The following is a 22,598-nucleotide window of genomic DNA, read 5'->3' on the forward strand; positions in this document are numbered from 1 at the left end:
TGCCATTTTACATGATGGCGAATGTCTGATTGAGCCGGACTTGAAACCGGAAAAATGTATATATAAGTGTTATGTACGAGTGAAAGGAGCTGCAATGGTTTCTTTTTGTTCGGGCACAAATTCAAGTGACGGTGTAGGGAAGGAAGCACGAGGAAATTAAGATTCCCGCTTGTGTATATTTACTGACCATCATTTTTTATACACACCCCTTTTCCCTCCAATTTGCATATAGAGTATAGAATTGAACTCATTTTGTGTAGCAATTAATCTATGCAGCTCTTCCTTGTGTATGGAATAAAATGTTAATGCCAAATCGATCCGCTTTAGGGCGGTATAGCATTGTAGTGGGAAATATGCAACTTTATATCTGCGTCTGTTAACAGTGATGTTTATAATAAAATGAAAAACTGTGAGAAATTGTGTAGGTAATTTGGGCTGGATTATTTGCAGTTGTTCCCATCTATATGTTGCTGTTTTGTGACGTAGCTGGTTTTACTGTGTATCTTATTCAAGGTGCTGTTGAAATTGGTCGAATGCTTGTTTAGTATAATCTTCTATATGAACATACATAATCATGAACATATATTCAATATGAACATAACTGTAGTAGGCCATGTTTCTTAGCCGGGAATATTGAAGATTAGTCTTCAATATTAACTGCTAAGAAACGTAGTAGCCTACTACGCTTGTTTAATTAATGTGCAATTGATGGATATTAAACAATCAGTAGACCTTTTCTTATTATCAAGGCTCAATTAAAGTCGAATGTTCTGACATAATGGGAGGGAAACAAAGAAGGAATGAAAAAATTATAAATACAATAAGTGGCCAAGTTAAAAAAATTCACAAGTCTTGTTTCCATATAGTATCAAAAATTCAAGAGACAATTTGCACCTAACGGCGGGAAAAATGCGGATGAACGAATCCATGAATATTTTTGGAACCAGATTGCAGATTTCTTTTACTAGAATCTCTATCTTCCTGCCTTAAATTTCATTTATGCACTTCGTCGATGTTAATGTCACTTTTCAGTTGTCAAATGACCAATGCAATAATTTATCCCTTCTAGAGTACGTTTAAACGGACTTTTAGTGCAGCTATGCGGAAAAGTGAACATTCCGAGTTTCAATAAATTCAATGCTATTTGAGCATGCGGCTGGGTGAAACTCTAGCTTGTTTGGTAGACGATTGTGTTTCATGTCTGTTCGTGTAGTTAACTGTGCTATTTAGTGTGTTGCTGCCTCTTTCCCCTCATTTCCTCTTTCTCTTTCTTTCTCTCTTTTTACCTCTGATGTCTGTTGGTCGGCAGCATTGATGAACGCAATTGGGCTTAAAAAGTGCTTTCAATTCTTCCTATCTCTAAAGAATTCTCTTTCTTCAACTATTGTTGCATTTTTTAGGTTATTTACTTAGAAATACGAGTCGCATGTGGCTTAACGCAGAAGTTGTCACATATTTTGTAGTTCATTTTATTTTTGGATACGTTGTTTCAGACTTTATTATCTAAATTCGGATATACAAATTGAATTTTTACGAATCGATTTCTTCAAAATGATTTTGATTATCCGTTTGATTATTTAGCAAGGAAAAGGCCTTTGAAATGCCGCCCGGTAAGTGTAGATTTGTTCTGTCCCTTCACAATATTTATCTATCGATTTGGGATATTCTGGATTGTGTGATCATATGTTTTGATCATTATTTTATTTAGGAATTTTCTGTGTAGTCTTTTCTTGGACTTAGTACACAATAAGAGGTTGCATCTTCATACGAAACAGCGTTATTTTGGATTTCAGATCAGTTTTTCCCAGATTGACAAAAATCCCTTAATTATTGTTTCGATACAGAGAGCTTCACCTGTTGATGCTCAAAGCGCGGCCGAGTCTAAAATTAGTTATTTTTTGCTTTCGGAATCAATCAATTTGTGCTTCAATAGGCTACTTGACAGTAAAACCATTGCCATAATAACCAATTTAATCCCTTTAAGCTTTTCGTTCAATAATCATATTATAATTTAGCAGTCAGTATTACAATCAGCTGGAGCTGATTATATGCATGCTTGGGCGCTGAAAGATATTAAACTGCCCATTTGAACTCTCTTACAGTTTGCCAACAACGAATGGATAAGTACAAATGTTTTTCCCAATATTTTGAAAAATGCCTATTACACAGGTATGAGAGCACGTCTCTAAACTGCCATTTTTTGTGGCCTGATACTGTCATTTCTATAACTGAAAAATAAACCCTTGCGTTGACTAAAGTGCCAACAGTTTTAACATTTTCAGACTTAGCGAAGCTTTTAGTTTAATTTCTGTGGATTTGTATGGATTTTGGGAGAATGCATTAACTGAATTGAGCAACATCTTTGATGGAAAACAATGTGTTCAAATTACGGTCACATCGGATTGAGTAATAAATCACGGTGTTCCTCGTGGAAATGCTTTAGGACCATTGTTATTCAAACTTTCAACGATTTCCGCTAAACTATTACAAAAAAAGACTGCGATGTTTTAAACTTGGCAAATGATACAGCAATCTATGTTTTAACCAAAATGAAACAGCTTTTGAACAAAGCAGTGCAGTATATGAACAAAAAGAATTTAACTTTAAACGAGGAAAACCGGAGATAGTGTTTTCGGGAATCGAAATTTTGCCACTTTCTCAAAGCGTTCTCTTTTAAAAAAACTTTGCTTCGAACCAACCAATAAGTGCATTTATTTTGGTAATTTTTGCATAATATTTCAGCATACCAGTGTCAAGTGAAAAAAAGTTATGTGTAATGGCATCAGTAATGAGAGCCTTATCCTTGTTTTGCTATCGAATGACTCTAAAAAAGATTAAATCTTTGAGATTGAATCGTCTCAATAAGATTGAACAAGATTAAGATTGAATCGTCTGATTTGCAGTTGAATTCTACTTTTTTTTCAAATTTTACCGCCTTATTCTGTTGATAGAATTAACAAACAGATGATATGGTTCATCAAAAATTGTTTTCTTAAAACCAAATACTACTCTGCCAAGGATCTTTCTTTAAATTCTTACAGTAAAACTCAAAATATTCTTCAATAGACAAAAGACCTCTAAGAAAATCTTCGAAATGATCGAAGATATGCCAATCAATGTAAACCACCGAACGCTTACCCTTTCTTAGCATCGAAATGCATGCGAAGGGGGTGTTGCTGTTAAATTATACGAATTTTTATCTTAATGAAATAAACTTCCAATTATTATTAGAAAGGAAAAGTCAAAGCGCAAGTTTAAACAGTAAGACAAAAAATGGTTAAACCTCACGAAAGAAAGCCAATAGAAAAACTATTATTCGAATACATTTTTTAATAGATTATTTCAAATAAACCTGAATTTGGGTTGCAATAATTTAAGAAAAAAATATTGTTTATTTTGTAAATATCTAGCATGTAACATTAACCAACTGGTTATTTTTACTTAATGTGTTTCAGATTTCAATAAAATAGAATTATTGATAAGAAATATCCAAGATGGCGCTGTTTTATATTATCAGGGCGTAAGCGTCCAAAATGCAATTAAGCAAATTGCCCCAAAATTTAGATATTGCTTCATTTTCTTTAATTTATTCAAGGAGTGGTGTTTTTATGACGTCCATTTTTAACTTGTAGTAGTGCATTATTTAATTAGGAATTTTTTAGACGATGGATCAGCTGGTGGTGGCATGAACTCATCCTCTGGCTCTACATCCATCCGTAAAGGGGCAAATCCAGGGGGTGCAGGGGGCGGAAGCGGAGGTGCTGGTGGACTGGCACCTCCTCCTGTGGCATACAGAGCCAGACATTCTGTGTACCCGATAGTTCCAGTGGACCAAGCTCTCTCTACGATACTTGACAACTGCTCAGCTCTACCCTCAGAGAATGTTAAATACAAAGGTGAAAATGAATCCCAGAGATCTTACAAAAGGATATATTGGCATGACTCCTATTGAGGATTGGTACTATTGCTTTCGATTTAATGTGCACATCTTAAGTAGAAGCAAACCAGCAAATTCAACGAATGAGGTCAAATGTTTTTCAGTGGTTAAATATTTTCAATGGCCAAACTTTGCAGTTATGCCTGTAATTAACACCAAGCTAAAAGCGTTGATTGGTGCCATTTTCCTTTTTGTAAAATGTAGTGCGCCGAATGCGGTTTGACTATTCATTTTAAATCAACTAATTTGTCTGATTTTAATTCTAATTGAAGTCAATAGCAAATATGAAGGATCCCCTAACATCCTGCCAATTGTTCTCTAGCTACAATGAACTCCATGGGATGTTTAAAAGGGGTCTCCAATTTTTGCCCTACAAGCTAACCCAGACTAAATTACCCCCTCTATTAACACAGCCATTAATTAACCCGTGCAATGTTTTTTCCCCGATTTTAGGATCTTTCAATGAGAGTTCTACAACAATTTTTTTTGAATTGAAATAAAAGTTCTCTTGAAATACGGAAAATGAAATCTAGAACAAAATTTAGAAAATATTAAAACAGCGTTAAAAATTTTAAAACAGCATTTCAAGTAATTTAAACTTGTACCATTCGAAAGAAACATTAGGTACCTCCGAAGCGGTTTTTATGTTCAACAGAATACGGAACCTCTAATTTTGATTAAAATGTACTGAAGAAATAAAAAAAGTATGTAAAATATATCATCTATTTAAACTCTAACCGACTGGCTATGAAAGTAATTCACTTGTCAATTTGAGAAAAAGAGTGATTTAGTTTCCCGTTATCACCTAACAATAATGAATTTAGATATTTTAAAGATCAAAACCCGGTTGAAAGTATGCGCCGATTGTGAATGTCACCTTAAACTTCCACTGTTGTTTTACCCCGATACTAGTTTCATAATTCTAGGGACTAAACCGAGGTGGTCAATTCTGCATTGAAACAAAATTGTTGCGCCATAAACAATAAAAGAGATCTTTTATACGGAAAGATCAATAATCTTTAATTAACGACAAATTAATCAAAACAAACAAACAATTTATTACTTTTTCGAAGCCTAGAATTAGGTTTGAAGGAATGCATACAAGCATGCCTATGTAATACCATGCCGACGTTTGTGTGTGCCGAAAGTGGCGCTGATTTTCCAAGTGCCGAAACTGCCAATCGCAATTAGAAATTAAATGCTAGTGGAAATGATTTTCAGAGCGGCACGCTGATCACTAGTTCGTTTGTGATAGATTCATATTAAGTCCCACGGGCCGCTGAAACATGGCTATGTTAAGCAGTTGCCATTGTTTGCTTAAAGTTTAGTTCAAATTATCTTGTTCTAATAAATAAAATCTTATCACTTCATTCACATTGTTTGAGATTTTTGTGCTCAGTTCAGTTAAAGTAATCTATAATCGGCTTAGAAATTTATCAGGTGATAAATTGAATTGACTGTTGGCACTCCTATCGGCACAGTTATAAGTTGGCATTGTTGAAGGGCATAATGTAGCGCTTGCTCTGAAGGCGTTTTTTGCTCCAGCCTTTGAAAAACTGGATGACTTAGAAAACTGCATTTGGACAGCTGTTTAGATATCAATCCCACTATCGTGAGCTCGCTGCTATCGAAAGATTTGAGTCAAATTTTAGCTTTTCTTTATGAAACGCGCAGCCTGAGCAAAGCCAGTTCAGCGCAATTTTTCTGTTGATTAATAGCCGCCCTCATCTCAGCCGGCTATTATAGCGCTCCTATTTTTTTATTACAATTCAAAGAATTTGAATTGTATTGGGGCGCTGTCTTTTTTTATAGCTGCGAAGCTGTAAGCTGAGCGTAGCTATATTGCGGTGCTCTTGTTTTTTTTGTTTCGTCGTCTGACGCTTCATTTTCGTTTTACATTTGTTCTAGAACATTCTGTCTCGTCACTGCTTAAATGGCTTTTTCGCGCTTGATTTCACGCTTTCTGCGTGACCTAAATTGCGGTTATTCAGAAACAGAATCTGTTCCTAAAACAAAGTTGATTGTAAGAAAACAGATGTTATGGTCCGACAGCCGAGTGGTTAAGGCGACTGGCTGTTAATCCGGAGATCGCCGGTTCGAGACGCGACAGGGAAATTTTTTTGCACCCAAAAACAACCTCCTTTGAAATAAACTTGTAAATTTTATAGGCGGCGGCGATAACTATTATCAACTCACTTCTGTATCTTTTTCCATCTGTATTTTACGGCACGCAAGTCTATTTCGCAGCTATTCCGGCAATCTGCCTGCTTTGTTTTAAAGATCTGTTCACACATTTTCATGATTTTTGAAGTCAAATTGGAGTAGTGATTTTGGTCACGCCGAAACAGGAAGTGGAGCGAAAAAGCTAGTGCTTTTGCGGCGTGAAATTTGTTTTTGCTCTAATTTTGAAGTAGAGTGAGAAAACGGTGTTTGAACAAAAATTCGATTTCTTGCTAGTGGTTTTTTGTTCACATGCGGCAATTTTACTTTGATTTTTACTTTTTTTTCTAATTTTTGGATTGGAATTTTTTCTAAATGGTTTTCCCAAACCATTCATAGTCCATTCTAGGTCTAGTTTTCTGTCTAGTCAATGAAAATTTTTTGAATTGTACGTCAGGACTTGTCCTGCTATGTTTTTTTACTTCGTTGAACAAAAAAAATGTTTCGCTTTACCTCATTTTGCCGCTTTTTCAACATTTTGCATTAAATCTTTTTGACTTCTCTAGGCTAGTTTCTCTCTTCTCTCATTCTGCCAAAGGTGATTTTGAACATCAGTTGCTCAGCAAAACAATTCAAAATGAACAGAGTCAGTATAAAAAAGTCAGAAGTGAAGTCAGAAAAAGAAACGGGATAAACATAAAGCCCAATTTTAGATGCCCGCTATTTGAACGTCGTTCCTGTAAGTCTTAGTTCCCATCTCTAATTCTTATTGGTATTGGTAGTAGCCCTGTAGCCTCTCTCTGAGAAACAGAAGTATTTTCAACTCCGCTATGTCATCAAAATAAATCGGACTTGTGCAAAAAATTTTTTTTTTCAATATCTTCTATTCTTTCAATCCCAATCATGCTTATTAGAATCAACGGCGGCTATTTTCCGGCCATCTGCCCGGTATGTTTGTAGCTCGGAAGCTGTACTCTGAGCGTAGCTATGCACTTGAATTGTGTTGCTGCGTTGTCGTTTTACGACTCGAAGATGAGTATTGGTGGAGCGTCTTTTTTGATCAAGATTTTTTAGAGTGTATTAAATTAAGAAGTAACGGTCAATTTGGTTGTGAAGATTTAGCTAATGGAAATATTTGTTTCAGTCCGCAGCTGTTGTTTTCTGTGAATTTTTATCCCACTTTTTTCAAAAAGTGTTTCCATGATTTTCAGTTTTCTGAAAATTTAGTGTTTTTTTGTTGCTTTATTATTTAGCCTCACTAATGACAGGTTGCCTTTGTTGCTAATGAGAATTAGTTGAAAAATCTAATTAGCCCTTCGAGATTTTTTAGCTCTAGGTGTCAGGAAGCCTCCTCTAGGGTTTGATAAAGGGTATGACGATAGATTACTGCTTAGTTTCTAGTTGTAATGGAATGGTTTTCAACATTTTGCCATCATGAAATATAGCTTTTTTTGACAAAACTTGCAATTTTTTCATTTTTTGAAATTTATTGTCATTATTCAAGTTGTCGTGTTCCAGGGGCCATAAAACCTCATCAGGGGTTGAATGATAAGTTACTGAAAAATTTTAAGTTGCCATACAATAGGTTTCAACTTTTGTTGAATATCACAAATTTTAGCAATTTTTTTTGACAAAGTTCGCATTTTTTAGGTTTTTGAAAGTTTTCGTCATTTTTTTCAGTTTTCCAGCTTCAGGGACCAGACACTCTCCTTTTAGGTTTGCTAATAGGGCACTGCATAGTTTTTAGTAACAATGGAATGGTTTTTATTGTCTCGCAAATTTTATCATTTTTTTTGATAAAATCTTCAATTTTTTTAAGGTTTCCTAAAGCTTTCGTCAGTTTTTGATATTCGTCCATTCTCAAGTTAGAGAAAACATATTCCACGTTCTGCTAAATTTACTGCATGGTTTTTAGTTTCAATTGGTTTGTTTTCAACATTTTAGCTTTTCCAATTTTTAGAATATTCTTGACAAAATTTGCAATTTTTTCAAGTTTTTTCAAAACATTTGTATTTTATTTAATTTTTTCTTGCCTCAGTAGCCAGGCAATCTCATCCAGTGTTTGATAGTATGTTATTAAACAGTTGCTAGGGGGCAATTGAGTGGCTTTCAACATTTTAATAGAACGAACTAAAAATTATTGGCTATTGATCTATGAGCCAATGAGTTTTTAAAGCTTGGAATTGGGTTACTGGATAGCCTCTAGAGACACAGAAATGATTCTGAAGATGTTTCTATTGCAATTTTCAGCAAAATTTTCCTTATAATTTTCAATTGATTTCTTTTTAAAAATTTTTGGCCTTTTTCGAGTTAATTGATCTTCAAGGGCCAATGGATATTTTTCAGGTCTTGCAGATATAATACTGGACCGATTTCAGAAACCAAAATTGGTTTTGAACATATTTTTGAAGAAGGTATTTTCAAAGGGAAAAAATTTTGCCTTAGGTTTAAAAGCTTCAAGAGTTTCAGCAATGAGTGTTTTTTTGTTTAGTTTTGATTCTTTTAGTTTCTCAATTTTTTGATGATTCTGTTTGTGTTCTGGCTGGCATTGTTCAATTGATCTGCTGGTCAGGTAGAGCACGTCTGAGTTTTTCATTCAATTCTTGGAATTGTTTTTCAGGACTTGTCCTGCTATGTTTTTCACTTCGTCGAACTTTTTTTCGCTTTACCCATTTTGCCTCTTTTTGGACATTTCGCGTGAAATCTTTTTGACTTCTCTATGCTAGTTTCACTCTTCTGTCATTCTGCTCAAAGTGTTTTTAAACAACAGCTGCTCAGCAAAGCAATTCAAAATGAAGAGAGTCAGTATAAAAAAAATCAAAGTCAGAAATAGAAACGGGATAAACCCATAAAGCCCATTTTTAGATGCCCGGTACTTGAACTTTGTTCTCATAAGTTTTAGTTACTATCTATAATGCTTATTGGTATTGATACTAGACCCTGTAGCCTCTCACTGAGAGACAGGAGTATGTTCAATTACGAAATGACATCAAAATAAATTGCACTTAAAAATGTTTTTATACAAAAATCAATTTCTGTTGATATTTTCTTTCTATCAATCCCAATAGAGTTATGGGAATCAACGGCGGCTATTTTCCGGCAATCTGCCGGGTATGTTTTCATTTTTCTTCGCTATACTCCGATCTTTTTCTGGTGTCTAGTTAACGGCCGTGTCATCCCGAGCCGGCTATTATTGCGCTGTTTTGTTAATATGTAGAGGATTTGATTTGTGTTGGGATGCTGTATATTTTTTTTAAAAAAATTGCGATGCCAATTAATTAAAAGGAAAGGAGTATTTTAGAAGCTTAAAGTTTGTTCAAAGTACTTTTAAAGTGGAATGAGTAGCTGGTATCTGGACATTGGTTTAATGTGTGAATTTTTTATCTGCGTCACATTGACTTCGAATGAGAAAATTAGATACCGCAAACTGAAAAAGTTCAGGGCGTAAAAGTCACTCGAAAAGCAGAAAGGTTTGTGCGTTTCGAATTTCGAGTGAGTTTTAAGCCCATGACTTTTTCGTTTTAAGTTTCTCATAAGTGTCAGCAGCGGAACTCAAGTGGTGGCATTTCATTACTTAAAGTCAAATGAAGTGTGCACCAGAATTGGTGTAATTTCTTTCACTTTGTGTTTATAGTGATGTATACTAACCTCTAATGACCTCATTTGAAGTCCTCAATTGACGTAACCCCCTCGACGACGGAAGCAGGCTGCACTAGATTCCAGCTCGCAATATTAGTTCGAGAGCAATTCTTCTGACGTTCGTCGGTTATGTTTTTTTTTGTCAACGAAAGTCATTGGAATTGTTGTCGAGCTTTGTACTTCAGTTTTGAGTATCTGAATTTTTTCTTGTAACTATTGTTTTGCGTTTGACCTTCTTCACTTGAACGCGACTAAGAATATGCCTTTGATCCATAGCTTCGAATCGCTCAATGGGCAACTAATGGCCTCCATGACTTTCATAAAATACAAGTAATATTGTGGATTTGTCCGTATTTTGTTGTATTAGTATTGTGCTAGCGCGTAGTCTCATAAATGAGAGATAATTTTTAAAAAAAACTGATAGCTAACATTTCTTGACTTGGACAAAGTTTGTTTTCATTAAATGTTATTGAGCTTTGGGGCTTGCTGGAGGTGTTTTTTTTTCTTTTTTTGTCTTGCCTTATTGTCTCATTGATGACAGCTCTCACCGGCACTGTATTGCCGTAAAAGTTAATAAACTTATTGGTTATAGTTTTAAGCTATTGCGTTTTGTCTCAATTGGTTTAGCAAAGTTTTTGTAGAAAGATTGTGCTTTCTGCTGTTGCATATTATGGTGTTATTGAGGGTTTCAATTTGTGAAGATGCGTTTTAATGACCTTGAAGCCAATGTATTAGGAAAGCATTTCCACTTCTCTCGTATATTTATTTGTAACTTCGTTCCTGAAATTTTCACATTTATAGCGTCATATGCATCGTTGATAGAAATCATGATTCTGTGAAAAAGCTGCTGGTTTTTCGTTTAATTAAGATTTGTCCTGCTTTGTTTTCTTTTCGTCAGACAACAATTTGATACTTTGTTCTTCATTTTCCTGCGTCATTTTACATTAAATGTATTGACTTCTGTAGGCTCGTTTCATTTCTCTCTTCTCATTCGGCTCTTCTCTCATTCTGCGTTCAAGGATCAGTTGCTCAGCAAAGCAACCTCAATTGACCTAGAGCCATTGTTGAAAGGCGAAATGAAAAGTGGTGTTTTAGTCTGGTTTGATTCTGCCAATCCCAGTCTGGTTTGCTTCGTGTTAGTCTGGTTTGCTTCTTGTGTCAGCCTGATTTGCTTCTTTCAATCGAGGTCTTGAAAATCAATAGCTTTTTTCCGGCAATCTTTGGGGTATGTTTTCTTATTTGGTAAATTCGGTCTGTTTTGATTTTGTTCTGCCTTATTCAGTTGAATGGGGAGCAGAAATGATGTTTTGACAAATTATTGCAATTGGGTGTTGAAAAGTATTTCTCATTTTTTAGTCCTTTATGCTGATTTGTTTCGATGACGCAATAGATCACTAAAATAAGGGTTAAAGGACACTAGGAGAGTTCGCGTGGATAATTGACGCAAGGTGTAAAGGCAGGGGACAATAAGTTTTGGTTGAATGAATCGGGGCGAAAAGAATGAAAACAATTCGTAAGCTATCACCCTACATTAGGTGGTTATAAATGTGCTTCTTTTATCTACTTCAATCGGGATAATCGGTTTACTGGTGCAAATTCAATATTTTTTTTGTTTAGCGGCTCAGGATTAAACTTCCTCTGCACGCCTCATTTTTTGGCCATTGATGCAAAGTTCGAACCACTTATTCGGGCCTTGGTTTTTTTCTGCTTTGAGTTTAGCAAAGGAATTAACTGATGGATCCCGGGGGAATTAAATTGGGGTGCTTCTTTATGGAGCTCCACTAGTCTCTGAAACGAATGAGGCACCGAAAACTACGGGAAATCATATGTTTTTGTGTGCAATGGTAATGACACAGAAAAGCGCATCTCTCAAAATCTGTCAAATGGCCGTTTTTCTTATTTTAAACGTCTGTTTTTTTGCAAAGTTTTAGCCTTACATACTCTGCGCTATTCGAGAACACTCTTAACTTTTAACTAAATTTTTCAGGCTTCACTGTTTGATTTTTGCGTGAAATCAAATGCTCTCAATGTGGAATTTGTTTATTGGTAAAATAAACGCGATTGTGAGAAAGGGTGGTTTGATGTGGTTATAGCAAAGTTGGTAAGATGGAGGGTCGAAGGGTTCAAACCCTTGTAGGGTACCTTCCCCTTTTGTAGACATGAAAATTTCTAATCCACACCATGCCGCCCGGTGTGCGAGAACAATTCTTGCGGCGTGAGTCGGTTTATGTTCCTGTGTGTGTGTGTTTGGGGGATGGAAAATGGTAATCTTATATATTAAACGCGTGAGCTCTAAAATGGGACATTTTTTGCATTTTTATGGGACCTCTCGAAGCGCATGTTTAAGAGCTGAATTGAGCAGCATGGTTAAGCGAACATATCGATAGAGGTCATTGAACTAAAAGGGTCAAAAGTAGATGGGTGAGAACTGAACCTGGGAGAAAAGACTGTTAGTCAGGTGCAATTACCTCGAGGCTATGAGGGCTTGAGAGTATGCTGGCCCAAAGGGAGGATATACTGTCCTGGATACTACTTCTGTTAGTTGGTCTGGAGGTCTGGAACTGAGTTTGAAGTATTTGTTGTCAATGTGTTTTTTTGGAAAGCTTTAGATTTACAGATTCTTTGCTATTCTAGAACAACTTTAGCTTTTAAGGAAGCTTTCCAAGCTTTACTGTTTGGTTTTTGCGTGATCTCAAATGATCTCAATCTGAAATGTGTTTATTGGTAAAATAAAAGCGATTGTGAGAAAGGGTGGTTTGTTATGGTTATAGCGCAGTTGGGAAGATGGAGGAGTGTTTTTCTGACGGCCGAGGGTTCAAAACCGTGTCGGGTACCTTCCCCTTTTGTAGACATATAAATTTCTAATTCAAACCATGCCGCCTGGTGTCAAAGAACAATTCTTGCGGCGTGAGTCGGTTTATATTCTTGTGTGTTTGGTGGATGAAAAATGTTAATCCTATATAGTTAACACGTCAGCTCTAAAATGGGACAATTGTTTTGCATTCTTAAGGGGCCTCTCGAAGCGCATGTTTAAGAGCCGCATTGAGCAGCATGGTTAAGCGAACATATCGAGAGTTGAATGAACTAAAAGGTTCAAAAGTAGATGGGTGAGAACCGAACCTGGAAGAAAAGACTGTTAGTCAGGTGCAATTACCACGAGGATATGAGGGCTTGAGAGTGTGCTGTCCCAGAGGGAGGATATACTGTCCTGGATACTACTTTTCTTTAGTTAGGGTGGAACTGAGTTTGAAGTATTTGTTGTAAATGTGTTTTTTGCAAAGTTTTAGCTTTACAGATTCTTTGCTATCCTAGAACAATTTTGGCTTTTAAGTAAATTTCCCATGCTCTACTGTTTGTTTTTTGCGTGTTCTCAAATGCTCTCAATCTGAAATGTGTTTTTTGATAAAATAAAAGCAATTGTGAGAAAGGGTGGTTTGTTATGGTTATAGCGCAGTTGGGAAGATGGAGGAGTGTTTTTCTGACGGCCGAGGGTTCAAAACCGTGTCGGGTACCTTCCCCTTTTGTAGACATATAAATTTCTAATTCAAACCATGCCGCCTGGTGTCAAAGAACAATTCTTGCGGCGTGAGTCGGTTTATATTCTTGTGTGTTTGGTGGATGAAAAATGTTAATCCTATATAGTTAACACGTCAGCTCTAAAATGGGACAATTGTTTTGCATTCTTAAGGGGCCTCTCGAAGCGCATGTTTATGAGCCGCATTGAGCAGCATGGTTAAGCGAACATATCGAGAGTTGAATGAACTAAAAGGTTCAAAAGTAGATGGGTGAGAACCGAACCTGGAAGAAAAGACTGTTAGTCAGGTGCAATTACCACGAGGATATGAGGGCTTGAGAGTATGCTGTCCCAGAGGGAGGATATACTGTCCTGGATACTACTTTTCTTTAGTTAGTCTGGAACTGAGTTTGAAGTATTTGTTGTAAATGTGTTTTTTGCAAAGTTTTAGCTTTACAGATTCTTTGCTATCCTAGAACAATTTTGGCTTTTAAGTAAATTTCCCACGCTCTACTGTTTGTTTTTTGCGTGTTCTCAAATGCTCTCAATCTGAAATGTGTTTTTTGATAAAATAAAAGCAATTGTGAGAAAGGGTGGTTTGTTGTGGTTATAGCGCAGTTGGGAAGATAGAGGAGTGTTTTTTAGACGGTCGAGGGTTCAGAACCTTGTCGGGTACCTTCCACTTTTGTTGACATGAAAATTTATAATTCACACCATGCCGCCTGGTGTTAGAGAACAACTCTTGCGGCGTGAGTCGGTTTATATTCTTGTGTTTGTTTGGTGGATGAGAAATGTTAATCCTATATAGTAAACGCGTGAGCTCTAAAATGGGACAAAAGTTTTGCATTCTTAAGGGCCTCTCGAAGCGCATGTTTAAGAGCCGCATTGAGCAGCATGGTTAAGCAAACATATCGAGAGTTGAATGAACTAAAAGGTTCAAAAGTAGATGGGTGAGAACCGAACCTGGCAGAAAAGACTTAGTCAGGTGCAGTTACCACGAGGCTATGAGGGCTTGAGAGTATGCTGGCCCAGAGGTAGGATATACTGTCCTGGATACTACTTTTTTTAAGTTGGTCTGGAACTGAGTTTGAAGTATTTGTTGTATATGTGTTTTTTGCAAAGTTTTAGCTTTACAGATTCTTTGCTATCCTAGAACAATTTTGGCTTTTAAGTAAATTTCCCACGCTCTACTGTTTGTTTTTTGCGTTTTCTCAAATGCTCTCAATCTGAAATGTGTTTTTTGATAAAATAAAAGCAATTGTGAGAAAGGGTGGTTTTTTGTAGTTATAGCGCAGTTGGGAAGAAAGAGGAGTGTTTTTTAGACGGTCGAGGGTTCAGAACCGTGTCGGGTACCTTCCCCTTTTGTTGACATGAAAATTTATAATTCACACCATTCCGCCTGGTGTTAGAGAACAACTCTTGCGGCGTGAGTCGGTTTATATTCTTGTGTTTGTTTGGTGGATGAAAAATGTTAATCCTATACAGTAAACGCGTGAGCTCTAAAATGGGACAAAAGTTTTGCATTCTTAAGGGCCTCTCGAAGCGCATGTTTAAGAGCCGCATTGAGCAGCGTGGTTAAGCAAACATATCGAGAGTTGAATGAACTAAAAGGTTCAAAAGTAGATGGGTGAGAACCGAACCTGGCAGAAAAGACTTAGTCAGGTGCAGTTACCACGAGGCTATGAGGGCTTGAGAGTATGCTGGCCCAGAGGGAGGATATACTGTCCTGGATACTACTTTTTTTAAGTTGGTCTGGAACTGAGTTTGAAGTATTTGTTGTATATGTGTTTTTTGCAAAGTTTTAGCTTTACAGATTCTTTGCTATCCTAGAACAATTTTGGCTTTTAAGTAAATTTCCCACGCTCTACTGTTTGTTTTTTGCGTGTTCTCAAATGCTCTCAATCTGAAATGTGTTTTTTGATAAAATAAAAGCAATTGTGAGAAAGGGTGGTTTGTTGTGGTTATAGCGCAGTTGGGAAGATAGAGGAGTGTTTTTTAGACGGTCGAGGGTTCAGAACCGTGTCGGGTACCTTCCCCTTTTGTTGACATGAAAATTTATAATTCACACCATGCCGCCTGGTGTTAGAGAACAACTCTTGCGGCGTGAGTCGGTTTATATTCTTGTGTTTGTTTGGTGGATGAAAAATGTTAATCCTATATAGTAAACGCGTGAGCTCTAAAATGGGACAAAAGTTTTGCATTCTTAAGGGCCTCTCGAAGCGCATGTTTAAGAGCCGCATTGAGCAGCATGGTTAAGCAAACATATCGAGAGTTGAATGAACTAAAAGGTTCAAAAGTAGATGGGTGAGAACCGAACCTGGCAGAAAAGACTTAGTCAGGTGCAGTTACCACGAGGCTATGAGGGCTTGAGAGTATGCTGGCCCAGAGGGAGGATATACTGTCCTGGATACTACTTTTTTTTAAGTTGGTCTGGAACTGAGTTTGAAGTATTTGTTGTATATGTGTTTTTTGCAAAGTTTTAGCTTTACAGATTCTTTGCTATCCTAGAACAATTTTGGCTTTTAAGTAAATTTCCCACGCTCTACTGTTTGTTTTTTACGTGTTCTCAAATGCTCTCAATCTGAAATGTGTTTTTTGATAAAATAAAAGCAATTGTGAGAAAGGGTGGTTTGTTGTGGTTATAGCGCAGTTGGGAAGATAGAGGAGTGTTTTTTAGACGGTCGAGGGTTCAGAACCTTGTCGGGTACCTTCCACTTTTGTTGACATGAAAATTTATAATTCACACCATGCCGCCTGGTGTTAGAGAACAACTCTTGCGGCGTGAGTCGGTTTATATTCTTGTGTTTGTTTGGTGGATGAGAAATGTTAATCCTATATAGTAAACGCGTGAGCTCTAAAATGGGACAAAAGTTTTGCATTCTTAAGGGCCTCTCGAAGCGCATGTTTAAGAGCCGCATTGAGCAGCATGGTTAAGCAAACATATCGAGAGTTGAATGAACTAAAAGGTTCAAAAGTAGATGGGTGAGAACCGAACCTGGCAGAAAAGACTTAGTCAGGTGCAGTTACCACGAGGCTATGAGGGCTTGAGAGTATGCTGGCCCAGAGGGAGGATATACTGTCCTGGATACAACTTTTTTTATTTGGTCTGGAACTGAGTTTGAAGTATTTGTTGTAAATTTGTTTTTTGCAAAGTTTTAGCTTTACAGATTCTGTGCTATTCTAGAACACTTTTAGCTTTTAAGTAAATTTTCGACGCTTTACTTTTTGGTTTTTGCGTGATCTCAAATGCTCTCAATCGGAAATGTGTTTATGCGTAAAATAAAAGCGATTGTGAGAAAAGGTATTTTGTTGTGGTTATAGCGCAGTTGGGAAGATGGAATGTTTTTCTGAGGGTCGAGGGCCCAAAACCGTGTCGGGTACCTTCCCCTTTTGTGGACACGAAAATTTCTAATTCACACCTGGTGTTTGAGAACAATTCTTGCAGCGTGAGTCGGTTTATATTCGTGTGTGTGTGTTTGGTGGATGAAAAATGTTAATCCTATATAGTAAACGCGTGAGCTCTAAAATAGGACATTTTTTGCATATTTGTGGGACCTCTCGAAGCAGATGTGTAAGAGCCGCATTGAGCAGCATGGTTAAGCGAACATATCGATAGAGGTCATTGAACTAAAAGGTTCAAAGTAGATGGCTGAGATCTGATTCAGAGACAAAAGACTGTTAGTCAGGTGCAGTTACCTCGAGGCTTTGAGGGCTTAATAATATGTTTGCCCAGGTCGAGGATTTAGTGTCCTGGATACTACAAGTTTTATAGGTTCTCCCGAACGAAGTTTGAAGTATTTATTGTAAATGTCTGCTTTTTTGCAAAGTTTTAGTTTTACAGATTCTGTTGGTTATTCAGGTGCAGTTACCGCAAGGATTTGAGGGCTCGAGAGTTTGCTGGCCCATGGGAGGATTAAGGGTCCTGGATACTACGTGTTTTTTTAGTTTCTCCCGAAGTTTGAAGTATTTATTGTAAGCAAGTGTTTTTCAAAGTTTTAGCTTTACAGATTTTATGCTATTCTAGAACACTCTTGGCTTTTTGTTAAATTTCTCACGCTTTAGTGTTTGATTTTTGCTTGATCTCAAATGCTCGCAATCTGAAATATGTTTGTTGGTAAAGTAAAAGCGATTGTGAGAAAGGGTGGTTTGTTGTAGTTATAGCGCAGTTGGTAAGATGGACGACTGCTTTTCTGAGGCTCGAAGGTTCAAACCCGTGTCGAATACTTTCCAGTTTGTACACATGAAAATTTCTAATCCACACCATGCCGCCTGGTGTCTGAGAACATTTCTTGCAGCGTGAGTTGGTTTATATTTATGTGTGTGTGCTTGGCGGATGGAAAGTGTTAATCCTATATAGTAAACGCGTGAGCTCTAAAATGGGACAAAAGGTTTGCATTCTTAAGGGGCCTCTCGAAGCAGATGTGTAAGAGCCGCATTGAGCAGCATGGTTTTGCGAACATATCGATAGAGGTCATTGAACTAAAAGGTTCAAAGTAGATGGCTGAGATCTGATTCAGAGACAAAAGACTGTTAGTCAGGTGCAGTTACCTCGAGGCTTTGAGGGCTTAATAATATGTTTGCCCAGGTCGAGGATTTAGTGTCCTGGATACTACAAGTTTTATGGGTTCTCCCGAACGAAGTTTGAAGTATTTATTGTAAATGTCTGCTTTTTTGCAAAGTTTTAGTTTTACAGATTCTGTTGGTTATTCAGGTGCAGTTACCGCAAGGATTTGAGGGCTCGAGAGTTTGCTGGCCCATGGGAGGATTAAGGGTCCTGGATACTACGTGTTTTTTTTAGTTTCTCCCGAAGTTTGAAGTATTTATTGTAAGCAAGTGTTTTTCAAAGTTTTAGCTTTACAGATTTTATGCTATTCTAGAACACTGTTGGCTTTTTGTTAAATTTCTCACGCTTTAGTGTTTGATTTTTGCTTGATCTCAAATGCTCTCAATCTGAAATATGTTGGTTGGTAAAGTAAAAGCGATTGTGAGAAAGGGTGGTTTGTTGTAGTTATAGCGCAGTTGGTAAGATGGACGACTGCTTTTCTGAGGCTCGAGGGTTCAAACCCGTGTCGAATACTTTCCAGTTTGTACACATTAAAATTTCTAATCCACACCATGCTGCCTGGTGTCTGAGAACATTTCTTGCAGCGTGAGTTGGTTTATATTTATGTGTGTGTGCTTGGCGGATGGAAAGTGTTAATCCTATATAGTAAACGCGTGAGCTCTAAAATGGGACAAAAGGTTTGCATTCTTAAGGGGCCTCTCGAAGCAGATGTGTAAGAGCTGCATTGAGCAGCATGGTTTTGCGAACATATCGATAGAGGTCATTGAACTAAAAGGTTCAAAGTAGATGGCTGAGATCCGATTCAGAGACAAAAGACTGTTAGTCAGGTGCAGCTACCACGAGGCTTTGTGGGCTTAATAATATGTTTGCCCAGAGCGAGGATTTAGTGTCTTGGATACTACAAGTTTTATAGTTTCTCCCGAACGAAGTTAGAAGTTTTTTATTTTAAACGTCTGCTTTTTTGAAAAGTTTCAGTTTTACAGATTCTCCTGGTTATTCAAGTGCAGTTACCGCAAGGCTATGAGGGCTCGAGAGTATGCTGGCCCAGGGGAGGATTAAGGGTCCTGGATACTACGTGTTTTTTTTAGTTTCTCCCGAATCTTGAAGTATTTATTGTAAAGAAGTGTTTTTCAAAGTTTTAGCTTTACAGATTTTATTCTATTCTAGAACACTCTTGGCTTTTTGTTAAATTTCCCACGCTTTAGTGTTTGATTTTTGCTTGATCTCAAATGCTCTCAATCTGAAATATGTTTGTTGGTAAATTAAACGCGATTGTGAGAAAGGGTGGTTTGTTGTAGTTATAGCGCAGTTGGTAAGATGGACGACTGCTTTTCTGAGGCTCGAGGGTTCAAACCCGTTTCGAATACTTTCCAGTTTGTACACATGAAAATTTCTAATCCACGCCATGCCGGCTGGTATTTGAGAACAATTCTTGCAGCGTGAGTCGGTTTATATTCGCGTGTGTGTGTGTGCTTGGCGGATAAAAAATGGTAATCCTATATAGTAAATGCGTGAGCTCTAAAATGGGACATTTTTTGAATGTTTGTGGGACCTCTCGAAGCAGATGTGTAAGAGCCGCATTGAGCAGCATGGTTATGCGAACATATCGATAGAGGTCATTGAACTAAAAGGTTCAAAGTAGATGGCTGAGGACTGATTCATAGACAAAAGACTGTTAGTCAGGTGCAGTTACCTCGAGGCTTTGAGGGCTTAATAATATGTTTGCCCAGGTCGAGGATTTAGTGTCCTGGATACTACAAGTTTTATAGATTCTCCCGAACCAAGTTTGAAGTATTTATTGTAAATGCCTGCTTTTTTGCAAAGTTTTAGTTTTACAGATTCTGCTGTTTATTCAGGTGCAGTTACTGCAAGGCTATGAGGGCTCGAGAGTTTGCTGGCCCATGGGAGGATTAAGGGTCCTGGATACTACGTGTTTTTTTTAGTTTCTCCCGAAGTTTGAAGTATTTATTGTAAGCAAGTGTTTTTCAAAGTTTTAGCTTTACAGATTTTATGCTATTCTAGAACACTCTTGGCTTCTTGTTAAATTTCTCGCGCTTTAGTGTTTGATTTTTGCTTGATCTCAAATGCTCTCAATCTGAAATATGTTTGTTGGTAAAGTAAAAGCGATTGTGAGAAAGGGTGGTTTGTTGTAGTTATAGCGCAGTTGGTAAGATGGACGACTGCTTTTCTGAGGCTCGAGGGTTCAAACCCGTGTCGAATACTTTCCAGTTTGTACACATGAAAATTTCTAATCCAAACCATGCCGCCTGGTGTTTGAGAACAATTCTTGCAGCGTGAGTTGGTTGATATTCATGTGTGTGTGCTTGGCGGATGAAAAATGTTAATCCTATATAGTAAACGCGTGAGCTCTAAAATGGGACAAAAGTTTTGCATTCTTAAGGGGCCTCTCGAAGCAGATGTGTAAGAGCTGCATTGAGCAGCATGGTTATGCGAACATATCGATAGAGGTCATTGAACTAAAAGGTTCAAAGTAGATGGCTGAGATCCGATTCAGAGACAAAAGACTGTTAGTCAGGTGCAGTTACCACGAGGCTTTGTGGGCTTAATAATATTTTTGCCCAGGGCGAGCATTTAGTGTCTTGGATACTACAAGTTTTATAGTTTCTCCTGAACGAAGTTAGAAGTTTTCATTTTAAACGTCTGCTTTTTTGAAAAGTTTCAGTTTTACAGATTCTCTTGGTTATTCAAGTGCAGTTAACGCAAGGCTATGAGGGCTCGAGAGTATGCTGGCCCAGGGGTGGATTAAGGGTCCTGGATACTACGTGTTTTTTTTAGTTTCTCCCGAAGTTTGAAGTATTTATTGTAAACAAGTGTTTTTCAAAGTTTTAGCTTTACAGATTTTATGCTATTCTAGAACACTCTTGGCTTTTTTTGTTAAATTTTCCACGCTTTAGTGTAATTTTTGCTTGATCTCAAATGCTCTCAATCTGAAATTTGTTTGTTGGTAAATTAAACGCGATTGTGAGAAAGGGTGGTTTGTTGTAGTTATAGCGCAGTTGGTAAGATGGACGACTGCTTTTCTGAGGCTCGAGGGTTCAAACCCGTTTCGAATACTTTCCAGTTAGTACACATGAAAATTTCTAATCCACGCCATGCCGGCTGGTATTTGAGAACAATTCTTGCAGCGTGAGTCGGTTTATATTCGCGTGTGTGTGTGTGCTTGGCGGATAAAAAATGGTAATCCTATATAGTAAATGCGTGAGCTCTAAAATGGGACATTTTTTGAATATTTGTGGGACCTCTCGAAGCAGATGTGTAAGAGCCGCATTGAGCAGCATGGTTATGCGAACATATCGATAGAGGTCATTGAACTAAAAGGTTCAAAGTAGATGGCTGAGGACTGATTCATAGACAAAAGACTGTTAGTCAGGTGCAGTTACCTCGAGGCTTTGAGGGCTTAATAATATGTTTGCCCAGGTCGAGGATTTAGTGTCCTGGATACTACAAGTTTTATAGATTCTCCCGAACCAAGTTTGAAGTATTTATTGTAAATGTCTGCTTTTTTGCAAAGTTTTAGTTTTACAGATTCTGCTGTTTATTCAGGTGCAGTTACTGCAAGGCTATGAGGGCTCGAGAGTTTGCTGGCCCATGGGAGGATTAAGGGTCCTGGATACTACGTGTTTTTTTAGTTTCTCCCGAAGTTTGAAGTATTTATTGTAAGCAAGTGTTTTTCAAAGTTTTAGCTTTACAGATTTTATGCTATTCTAGAACACTCTTGGCTTTTTGTTAAATTTCTCACGCTTTAGTGTTTGATTTTTGCTTGATCTCAAATGCTCTCAATCTGAAATATGTTTGTTGGTAAAGTAAAAGCGATTGTGGGAAAGGGTGGTTTGTTGTAGTTATAGCGCAGTTGGTAAGATGGACGACTGCTTTTCTGAGGCTCGAGGGTTCAAACCCGTGTCGAATACTTTCCAGTTTGTACACATGAAAATTTCTAATCCAAACCATGCCGCCTGGTGTTTGAGAACAATTCTTGCAGCGTGAGTTGGTTGATATTCATGTGTGTGTGCTTGGCGGATGAAAAATGTTAATCCTATATAGTAAACGCGTGAGCTCTAAAATGGGACAAAAGTTTTGCATTCTTAAGGGGCCTCTCGAAGCAGATGTGTAAGAGCTGCATTGAGCAGCATGGTTATGCGAACATATCGATAGAGGTCATTGAACTAAAAGGTTCAAAGTAGATGGCTGAGATCCGATTCAGAGACAAAAGACTGTTAGTCAGGTGCAGTTACCACGAGGCTTTGTGGGCTTAATAATATTTTTGCCCAGGGCGAGCATTTAGTGTCTTGGATACTACAAGTTTTATAGTTTCTCCTGAACGAAGTTAGAAGTTTTCATTTTAAACGTCTGCTTTTTTGAAAAGTTTCAGTTTTACAGAATCTCTTGGTTATTCAAGTGCAGTTAACGCAAGGCTATGAGGGCTCGAGAGTATGCTGGCCCAGGGGAGGATTAAGGGTCCTGGATACTACGTGTTTTTTTTTAGTTTCTCCCGAAGTTTGAAGTATTTATTGTAAACAAGTGTTTTTCAAAGTTTTAGCTTTACAGATTTTATGCTATTCTAGAACACTCTTGGCTTTTTTTGTTAAATTTTCCACGCTTTAGTGTGATTTTTGCTTGATCTCAAATGCTCTCAATCTGAAATATGTTTGTTGGTAAATTAAAAGCGATTGTGAGAAAGGGTGGTTTGTTGTAGTTATAGCGCTGTTGGTATGATGGACGACTGCTTTTCTGAGGCTCGAGGTTTCAAACCCGTGTCGAATACT

At 37.5% G+C, this 22,598-nt stretch overlaps 3 protein-coding genes across 4 annotated transcripts in view; 2 read left to right on the top strand and 1 right to left on the bottom strand.

Moving 5' to 3' along the window:
* LOC142350648 (uncharacterized) overlaps positions 1–22,598 on the bottom strand; it is a 626,363-nt gene that overhangs the window by 441,097 nt on the left and 162,668 nt on the right. The window lies entirely within an intron of this gene.
* The window catches only part of LOC142341676 (splicing factor 3B subunit 2-like), a 542,910-nt gene that overhangs the window by 411,032 nt on the left and 109,280 nt on the right, over positions 1–22,598 (top strand). The window lies entirely within an intron of this gene.
* The window catches only part of LOC142341651 (gephyrin-like), an 81,745-nt gene that overhangs the window by 7,213 nt on the left and 51,934 nt on the right, over positions 1–22,598 (top strand). For both annotated transcript variants that reach the window (XM_075392769.1, XM_075392778.1), the window contains exon 5: positions 3,663–3,896. In XM_075392769.1, the coding sequence (XP_075248884.1) occupies positions 3,663–3,896 (234 nt within the window). The remainder of the gene's footprint in view (positions 1–3,662; positions 3,897–22,598) is intronic.

This window comes from Convolutriloba macropyga, chromosome 1 (genome assembly GCF_964194025.1).
Source record: "Convolutriloba macropyga chromosome 1, txConMacr16.3, whole genome shotgun sequence".
Lineage (NCBI taxonomy): Eukaryota > Metazoa > Xenacoelomorpha > Acoela > Convolutidae > Convolutriloba > Convolutriloba macropyga.